We start from the raw sequence: 10,525 nt of genomic DNA on the forward strand, positions 1-10,525 counted from the left end.
TTCTTTATATTGGATAATTTGGAAACATAGGAATGATGTTTGCTTTAACAACAAACTTACAAAAACAGCTCGAAATATTATCCTAATTACAATTTCTCTTGTTTCTTATCGGACAGAATCAGCTCACAAGAAAATCAAGGATGGTGTAGCACTGTGGCTGCCAACTGATCTTGATGCAATTCCTCTTCAAACTATGGAACCGGAGGCACTACCAGTTGCAGACCATCCCATTTTGTATCTGCCAGGCACTGAGGACTTCAACAGGGACTGATCATTTTGTAGATGTCGCTCCAATCTCAGACTTATGAATACCATAGTGTCCTTAGCCCGCTTTGCCGAGGCTTAGATTTACATTTTGTGTCCTGTCTACTGTTGCTTTTCAAAATATCTTTCCATGTTTTGGCTATTTTCGGTGCCTTCATGTGTTTGGCACAGCTGTGTTTTGTTTTATTGGAAGACTGCTTTTCAATTTCCTGGTTGTACGTAATTTAACCTTTCCAGGGTACGAATGAGATATTTCAAACTTTCTGGTTGTACGAATGAGATCGATATTTCAAACTAATAAATTTTAACTTACGAATGAGATATTTTCGGTGCCTTAATTCATCTGCAAATTTCATGTACTTGTTTATGATTATATTTTAACTTTCTGGTTGTATTTTCAAAACGTGTTGTATTTTCTGGTTGAAATTTTCGAAACGTGTTGTATTTTCTAGTTGAAATTTTAACCGGAAATTTTCAGGTCAACTTGTCCTGGCTATTTTCGGTGCCTTCATCTGCAATTTTCTGGTTGTACGAATTGAATGAGATATTTCAAACTTTCCAGCGAAGGAGATTGGGCGGCCTTCCTGAGAAGTCCGATGAGCGTGGGGGAGGCTTCATGGTTTGCCATGGTGCGCAGTGAGCTTTTCTTGGTTGATTTTGATGGTGTTATAATTATTTATTTGAGGGGAGGCTTCATGGTTTGCCATGGTGCGCAGTGAATCTTAATCGTATGATTTTAAACATAATCAATCCGGTCCTCGCTTATGATATAGGCGTCTGATTTTAAACGGAATCAATTCGGTTCTCGCTTATGATATATGAATTTTTTAATATTAATACAAATTTAGTCTGCAGAAATCATAAAACAGATTGGAAGATTACAATTCATTAACGCAAAAGATTCCCTTTTGAGTTAACGCAGAGGATACGAATTCTAATATTATTAATACCGTTTGTCTTGACGCGCTGACACCGCGTCTCTCTTCTTGGTTCCGTATGGGTTCCTGTGTCAGTCCTTTTCTCTCTCTTTCTCTAAGTTGGACAGGTGTGTTCTCTCTTCTCTTTCTTTTGTACCCTCGCTCCAATCTTTCGCTTCTTCTCTTAATTTCTTCTCCCTTCCAACGATTTAGTTTTCTTTTGTTCCTCACACCACAGCTCCATCTTCTTCTGTTTCTACTTCTACTGCTGGTAATATATCAGCTCCTCTTCTCTGTTTCTTTATTTTCTCTGTTTCATGATTGCAATGAACTTATATTTTGTTGCTCTCCGAGAGAAATAATGCATGGTTAGTGTATTTCTTACTTTTATTTGGGTGTTCATGTCATTTTATTTTTTTTAATAATTAAGAACACATTTACAAATTTTTTTTTTAACATGGAATAATATTTTTCAAAAATATGTTCCCTACATTTACTTTACAATTATTGGCTTTTTTGTTTTGTTTAGTGAGATGCATTTTAATCAAAATATAATAAGTTGGTAATGCTACTTGCAGGTTGAAATTGATTTAAAATTATCAATGGAAAAACCTGAGCTCCAAAAAGACAGAGATAATATTGATATCAACCATGATTATATCATCAACTTGCCAGCTGATCTAAAAGAGAAAATTTTACTGAAACTTCCACTGAAAGAGGTTGTCAGAACAAGCATCCTTTCGAGCAAGTGGATTGATTCATGGACTTGGATTCCAAATTTGGTCTTTGAAGAAAATTCTACCAAGTTGGGTTTTATTAAAATGGTAGACCAAGTATTACGGGTTCATCAGGGTCCGATTCAAATATTCAAACATGATAGTAAGCATGATTGCAATGAGGCGATAGGCCGATGGATGCTTATTTTGTCAAGAAATAATATCAGTGATCTAGAGCTAAGTTTTTTGTTTTAACAAAAAATGCTATATTCCTTTCCGATTCATCTCTTGCCTTGCGTTAGAACGCGTGAATCTATCATATTGCATTTTCAATGTTCCTCGGTTTTTCAATGGCTTTCCTTTTTTACACACACTCTACCTCTCTTATTTTTCTATGCCAGGGTTCGGCATAGAGAAATTGGTTTCGAATTGCCCTTTGCTATATCACTTGACACTTCATTTATTTCTCCAACAAGGTTGCCTTCGGATCCTCGCACCAAACCTCATTTCTTTGGATATTATGGGTGAATTTCATGATATCTATTTGGAAACTCCGAAATTGGCCTCGGCATGCGTTTATCTCAATCCAATTAATCAAGATTTTCAAAAGTTAAGCGGAGCAAAACATAGCAAGGAAAGCAACATTACACGTGCTCTCGGTCGCCTTTCTAACATTCAAAACCTAAAGATAACTGGTGCTTTCTCTGATGTAAGATTCATATATTTGAACTTTTGTATAGAATGGTTATGTTATAATTAATTAAGCCTCAAAATAATTATTAAAAAAACTGATACTGGCAAAGAGTTGTCTTATGAAAAATTATGATTTTTACTACTTTCTTTGCAAGTACTTGGCCATGGGACCTGTTCCAGAGAATCTACCAGTTGTCTTCAATAATTTGACAGAGATTTCTCTGGAGCTACGTATTGGCCCGGATGAGATTGCCACTGCTCTTTGCTTGTTGCAAAATGCACCCAACTTAAAAGAACTCAATATAGAGGTCCACTACTTCTCTACAAGTTATATATGATTTAATCAATTTTCTATTTATGTTTTATTATATATTCCTTTTTAGATTTAAAAATTTCATGTTTGATGGGTTGGGTTTTAGATAAAATTGCTACAAATAAGCTTATTGACCCCCATAATTCCCATAATCATATGTTATCAGCAAATTAATTAATTACATCTTTCTATTTATTCATACTGTCTAATCATACCACTGACATGGCTTCTTATTTTTATATTTTTTAACCAATTTTCAGTTTTATGCTTTTGGGGATCAAGGGCATGTTCAAGGTTTATGGGAATCGAAAGAAATCCGAGATTGCTTGTTTGAGTGTCTGGAGTTTGTATCCGTTATTTATGAACACGGCAATGAGTTGTCCTTACAATGCTCCAAGTCGATGCTAGAATTTGCGGAATTTGTGTTAATCACTGCACCTCTATTAGAAAAATTCCATGTCACTGAGTTAGGCGATGACACGGTATTTTCTCAGATGCTCGAGTTACCGAAGTTATCAGAGAAATGTAAAGTTGTTTTTTCTGAGGGAGGTGATGAAATTGTTTTTACAAAGGGAGTTGATGAATGAATAGTGGTGACATTTTAAGAAAATTTTATGTTTGAGGGGTATCATGCACTTTGCACTTCTGTATTAGGTTTTTATGTATTAATTAGTATTTGCCCTTTATGATCAGTTATTATATTGATTATTGAAGCACTTGATTTTCTTTCTGGCACTAATGGACCACCTTACATATTTATCTACCATAGTAATAAGATTCACGAATAATTCGGATTTGAGTTGTTGGCGAATCAATTTGCTTATTATTCAATTTTTTGGATTTTTTTGTGAATTATTATTGAATTTGATGAACTTTTTTCAAAATATACAAATTATTTGCGAATTTTTCACAAACTTCTGCGAATAAATTTTATTTTTTTGATTTCCTGGGAGATTTTTTTTTTTTATAATTTTGATTTACAAATATGTGATCCTACCGATCGAATCTTTTCCGAATTATTATCTTTTTCAAATTATTAAGTTATCACTATGCTATCTACTCCATTGAACCTTAGTATATAAAATTAACAAAATGTTATCCATACATGCTTGAGAACGGATGCAAATATCTATGTTGCCCAAATGACAAAAAAATATGTCTAATTAACATGCCAATCCAATTTTTATTATGATGCTCCATAAATCTTTTAACATCAGAATTAGTGGCCACAAAGATCACACTATCTTGTACAAAGTAATGTAAAACTCCCAAATGTGAATCTTTGTATGATATGAATTTCCAAAATGTACACTCATGAAGGTGTACTGTATAAATTACAACGCCAAGATAAAACAAAAGAAAACTAGTTATATCCAAATCGGGTTGGGTTGTGTTTGAGAGAACAAATTAAGTCTGAATCCGAATCTAGATTTGTATTTTTTAGATGAAATTAATCTATTTTAGTTAGGCGTCACAATTTACGTTTGATTTTAACTTTTAATTGAGCGAAGAAAAAAAAAATTAAAGTGTGATTTGCCCAATAGCCATCAGGTATAGAATCATAATTACAAGTTAATATTCAAATATTATGCTAAATACAATAATTTAAAAATGTGTATGAGACTTCATAAGAACGAACAAAATGTCTTTTATAAACTTAACATGTTAATAAACTTTATAAATTTTATAAAAGAAAAGTGTTAAGAGAAAAAATTGAAAGTGCAAAATAAAAAAAAATGGTTGGCACCACGCAATCATGCTGATGAATCTTAAGATCTCCTGAGACTTGAGTCAGACTTAGCTACAATTTATTTTAATTAGTTGATTTTCTCTTATATCTAATTTAAAAAGTAAAAAAATTATTGGCAAACTTCTAAATACAATTACTGAAAACATGTTCATATCAACTTATTAACGTGAACATAAATATAGATTTGTTTGCTATCAACTTTTTACTATTTTCTTACATTCAAAAAAAATATTGCTACTATTTTCACATAATTCAAGAGATATTTAAAATCCAAAACAAAATAATACAGGCATGATAGATCATGCAAAACTTCTTCTCTCTCTAGCTCTGTCTACTCTTTGTCTTGCTTACTCATCAAAAACTTTTCGCGATGTCAATTAAAATGAAAACTTGTAAAATGCATCTTAATCTTAAATTTTGAAGTGCTACGAAAGCTTTGTAATTATTATTCTATTATAATAAATGAATTAATTTATTTAAATTAGAAAGCTATGATGTGATCAATGTATATAAAGTAGCGTTTCAAATCTTTCCAACTTTATCATCATAATATTGATTTTGCTTTTTTTTTTCCAAAAAGAAAAAAAAATAGTCGCTTTATCCTTAATGGATCATCAAAACAATACTTAAATTGTATGAGATGTGATAGTTAAGACCAATTATATGTCCAACAGAAAAAAATATTAATTCTAGTTTTAAATTTTGGAAGCGTCTAATTGTCCACAGTCTTTTGTCCACCATTTGTCCACAGGTTTGACTTGCGCGAATACTGTAAAATTACTTCTACATGCTGTATAATTATACAATATATCACATAAAATATATCAGTTAATCACAAAACATCCAGTAACTATTTGAAGTGATCCCATGATAGTTAGAAAAAGATTGCAACTTGCACAACATGATAAAATAAATGTACTTTCAAACTGTACTTTCAAAAATTACAGTTATAGGAAGTTATTAGCAGTTAGTTATTAGCAGTTATTGGCAGTTAGAGTTAATTATTAGCGTCCGCACTGGGTTGAATCTTGTATACTGGAAAATTGAATCTTGTATACTGTAAAATTGAATCTTGTATACTGTAAAAATTGAATCTTGTATACTGTACAATTGAATCTTGTATACTGTAAAATTGAATCTTCTACACAGTAAAATTTACAATTGAATCTTGTATATTGTAAAATTGAATCAGCAGAACTGTAAAATTGAATATTGTATACAGTAGAATTTTCAATTATATCTTGTATACTGTAAAATATATACTGTAAAATTGAATCTTGTATACTGTAAAATTTTCAAATAATACTGTAAATTTTCAATTGAATCTTGTATATTGTAAAATTTTCACATAATACTGTAAATTTTCAATTAAATCTTGTATACTATAAAATTTCTAAAACTAAACCATAAAATAATACCATCTATATGCTAGTTTGTAATAATCTAGAAGTCAATAATACGATAATTTATCATAAAACTTTGTTCATGAATTGAATGTTTATTTATATATCATTTTGTTGCCTTGAGTATTATTGGATTTATGGATCATTTCGAGTTCATGACTGAAATTGTGAAACTCCATAATATAGATGATATATACTCTTAAAAGGTCACTGACCAAGGTAATTAGCAGGAACACTAATTACCGCTATAAGGTTAGTATGTGGATTAAAAGATGGTTAAGTTTTACAAACCACCTGACACGAGATGTCATTTTAATCACATAGATACATGTTCTAGGAACATGGTATTTGACAGACCCCGAATGAAACATTAAATAGAATTGTGTTCATGTCATTAATATTTTCATTCAGTGTCAAGTTCTACAGTATGAGGTATTTATCGTTCCCACTAAGAAATATGTATGTGTAAGTGTTATCTAACGCTGTCCGTAAAAAGCAGTCATAACGGTAGCACTTCCATATGTATAGCTTAGCTGAGGAAGTGATAGTCTGCCAAAAGTACTATTTGTCCCTTGTATTTTATACGAGCTATAGCATCACTGGGCCCCTTGGTAGAGTTAGATTATCTGCATGCGGTATAATTACAAGAGTAATTATATTTGATAATCTACTCAAGATCAAGAAAAGATTCAGTTAGCAAGGATGACACAAATCTACCTTGAAACTGATCTGATAGCTATGAGACAGAAGAACAGACACAAGTAAATTGTTTACTGGATTGTGATATTGTACAATACAACATCATCTGTGTAATTGGATGGTCATGATGTATACTGCCAGATGCCGCTCATGATTATAGAAGTTAAAACAGTTTTAACTCTATTTACCAACATAACACAGATCCTATTGGGTCACACCATATAGGAGCTACTTGAAGAATCTTACTGATTAATTATAAATTGATTATAATTAATATTGAGATTGTTATAATTAATTATACGTGATATAATTAAATTATAAATGTCATATAAAATTGACAAGCAAAAACAACAGTTAATTTATAAACGTACACGTTACGTTGTATAAAGGTTACCGAACAATAACCGAAAAGAAATATAATTGTACATGACAATTATATATATTTGATTTGAAATTTTAATTGTTAATTATGGATTTGAATTATGGATTTAAAAGCCCAAAATAATCAAAGCCTTAATTAAAATTAAAAAGCCCAAAGTCAAAAGCCCAAAATCAAAGCCTTTTACTATTAATGCTTAATGGGCCAAGGGAAAAATGGTCTTTTCACCATGGTGCCGACCTCCCCATGTGATTTGCAAGGTGGCATATGAGGTGGAAGGGGTATTTTGGTCTTTTCACATATTAAAGCATGAGGTGTCAAGGTATTTTGGTAAATAGATTTGTTTTGAGGGGTATTTCGGTCTTTTGCGAACCTCCTCAAAACCTATAAATAGAGGGGTGAGGGTGAAAGAGAAACTTACTAATTCACGTGTTAATCTAATTATTTCATTAATCGAAATTTCTCTCTTCCCCGGTTTCGGTTATTACGAGATTCAGAAATAATATATTTTTGCAAACTCTGCGGTATTTCTGGTTTTTCTTTTAAGTGGAACGGAATAAATTTGAGTCATAAATATATTTATTTTGTCCCTTTTTTGGTGAATAGTGTTTTTGCAGAAAACTGTGGTTTACGGTATTTCTGGCAAAAGAAATAAACAGCTCTCCAGTTAGTCCTGGTGGATAACCAATAGAGGTATCACACGTGTGATACTCCGAGTCGATTCCTTCCTTGGTGTAGCTCTTCTCGCTTAATCTGCATTCCAACTGAGTTTTGGTAACGAGGTATAAACATGTTATATTAATCTATTTAATTGGTAAATAGATTTAATGCTTTAGAAAATCAATTATGGAGTAGATCTGTAAATGAATTAAATGAGGTTTTGATGCCAAAGGAATACTGAAGGTGGACCGCCTTGGAAAGTTTCCTGACATACCTCGTTTAATTCTTAGCTTAACTTAACCGTAAAAATTTTGTTTGACACACTTCTGCTGTTAAGCTAAATCAATGGGTTTGAACTGTCAAAACCCCAACACTATACTGTAAGATAAAAATGTAACAAATGCTACATTTCAGTTTAAACTACAACCTACAAAGAATCATGTATACTGTAAAATTTCAAAATATAAACCATAAAATAATACCATGTATACTCTAAAATTGCCAAATCTATACATACATCCATCATCACACAAAAAATATGTTCATCACAAAACAACATATGTTCACCACAAACAACATCTGTTCAACACAAGATAAAAATATTCACCGCAACATTCAGAATAGCATAATAGCAACAAAAAAACTATGGACAAATAACTTTTACATTAGAAACCTCTTGTGTTCATTGTTCGGATGAGTAAGAAGCCTCTCTATCATCTCTTTCCTTCAGATTTTCACAAGATAAATACTGTAAAATTACAAGATAAATACTATAAAATTAACAAATCATTTCTTTCTTTCAGATTTTCACAAGATGAATACTGTAAAATGACAAGATGAATACTGTAAAATTAACAAGGCAATACTGTAAAATTAACAGATTAATACTCCATATCGCCTCTCTATCATCTATTTCCTCCAGATTTCCACAGGATGAATACTGTAAAATTAACGGGACAATACAGTAAAATTAACAGATCAATACTCCATATCACCTCTCTATCATCTCTTTCCTCCAGATTTCATTTGAAATGCTAGATCTGTTACTGCATACAATGAAAACAACAAATTCAACAGAAATAACTTACTAGATTTGAATTTTGCCGTGCTCTTCAACAAAAACAACTTCTATTCGATCGTGCTCCATGATTGAAGGTTCCATTGCGATCATGTATAAAAAATGAGATCGAGTCAGTAATCTCAATTAAAATCGACATTGCAAAGGAAAAATGAATCAGAAATGTACAATATTTCTTACCAAAGCTTGAAACAATGCATTCACTGTTCGGAGTAGCGAGCCGAAATTGAACCCGTACTTGATTGAAGCAAATGAAGGATAGAGACAAATGAAGAGCGAAGGGCTTGATTGAAGCAAATCGAACCAGGTTAATCGAAGCCCTTGTGACCCTGATCGGAGATACTTGATTGAAGCAAATCGAACCAGCTCATTATTAGTGAATATCTCCTCGGTTCCTGCGACTGAGACGCGAATGAAACAAAAATGAGATTCGCGATCGGGAATTTCATTTGGATTTGAATAGGCGATTCGCGAACGAAACAAAAAGCTCCTCGGCTTAACTTTTTTGAATTTCATTTGGGTTATCGACTAGCTCCGTAGAAATCACGATCGGTAAGACAGTTTGAGAAATGAGATTAAAAAAAAAGGTAACCCATGATCTGATCGGGAAGGTTTAAATCGGCGAAGGATTTGAATATCCGTTGAAGGTAGGGACCATCGCTATTAAAGGCAAGTGGATAAAGTTTGTAGACAGATGGTGGACAAAATCCAGTGGACATAAACATTTTCTCTTAAATTTTATTTTATTTCTTTTGGAAATTCATGGTCAATACTTCCTAGTAACGATTGTCAAGTGATCCATCCTCTTATGTTATTCATATATCATTTCTTTTATGATGAGATTTGATATACTTGATCTAGAAAAGGAGCGGAGGGGTGAATGAGGTGAGCAGAGAAAGGTTCGATTTTGTTCGAGAGGATAATATGAATTGTTCATATGAGGTAACAGAAAATTGAGAAGGGTTCAAATGCCTCCATTTTTTGTGTCTTCATCATTCCTTCATTTTTAAAAACTTTAATAACTCAAAATTTAAAATTTTAAAGTTAAAATAAAATCATTAGATGTAATCTATCTTATTTTAACTATGTACTCATAAAAAATTATCACATTTCAATTTTGTTTTCATGTGAATCAATGAGTTCAAAAATCAACATCTAGAAATCATTCAAATTAGTACGTTTTTACAAACTCTTGATAACAACCAAAATAAAATTGAAATGTCAAAATTTTTTACACGTTCATAGATAATTTAAGTTTTTAATTATTACGTGTAAAAAACTTTGAATTATTAAATTAGTACGTGTCAAAATAAAAAACTTTTAAAAACTAATTTTGACTTTTAAGTTTTAAATTTTGAATTATTAAAGTTTTTAAAAATAGAGGCATGGTGGAGGCACAAAAAATGGAGGCATTTGAACCCTCCTCCAGAAAATTTTAGCTTTGTTGTGGATCGTCCGATCTTCTTTGGCACGAATATTAAAGGGGATGCGGGTATTCAACCTCGAACTGAATTGGCTTGGATTCTGATCGAACGGTCCTGATCTAATCTCAAATATTCGGTTACCTCAGAGGATGCGAATTCGGAGAACATGGCGATGATTGAAACTCGAAAGAGGTATTCTTCTTCCCGGAGAATTAAGGCAGAGAGAACA

General features: G+C 32.0%; 2 protein-coding genes across 2 annotated transcripts in view; one reads left to right on the forward strand and one right to left on the reverse strand.

Annotated features, from left to right (window-relative positions):
* The window catches only part of LOC144549417 (protein transport protein sft2-like), a 67,096-nt gene extending 57,354 nt beyond the window's left edge, over positions 1 to 9,742 (reverse strand). The window contains exon 1 of the mRNA XM_078298144.1: positions 9,724 to 9,742. The gene's annotated coding sequence lies outside the window, so the exon portion shown is untranslated. The remainder of the gene's footprint in view (positions 1 to 9,723) is intronic.
* LOC144549419 (F-box/FBD/LRR-repeat protein At1g13570-like) lies at positions 1,550 to 3,498 on the forward strand. The gene is made up of 3 exons (XM_078298145.1): positions 1,550 to 2,606; positions 2,746 to 2,898; positions 3,164 to 3,498. Exons 1-3 carry the CDS (start codon positions 2,292 to 2,294, stop codon positions 3,488 to 3,490), a joined length of 795 nt encoding a protein of 264 aa, XP_078154271.1. The 5' UTR covers positions 1,550 to 2,291; the 3' UTR covers positions 3,491 to 3,498.
* Positions 9,743 to 10,525: the final 783 nt, after the last annotated feature.

The sequence above is a fragment of the Carex rostrata genome, chromosome 35 (assembly GCF_964058835.1).
Source record: "Carex rostrata chromosome 35, lpCarRost1.2, whole genome shotgun sequence".
Lineage (NCBI taxonomy): Eukaryota > Viridiplantae > Streptophyta > Magnoliopsida > Poales > Cyperaceae > Carex > Carex rostrata.

What these genes read in the sequence shown, in the direction of transcription:
- LOC144549419 (XM_078298145.1), top strand. Translation starts at nt 2,292, where the DNA reads ATGCCAGGGTTCGGCATAGAGAAATTGGTTTCGAATTGCCCTTTGCTA. An exon ending in TAACTGGTGCTTTCTCTGAT is followed by an intron (nt 2,607 to 2,745) that starts GTAAGATTCATA and finishes TTTCTTTGCAAG; the next exon opens with TACTTGGCCATGGGACCTGT. An exon ending in TAAAAGAACTCAATATAGAG is followed by an intron (nt 2,899 to 3,163) that starts GTCCACTACTTC and finishes ACCAATTTTCAG; the next exon opens with TTTTATGCTTTTGGGGATCA.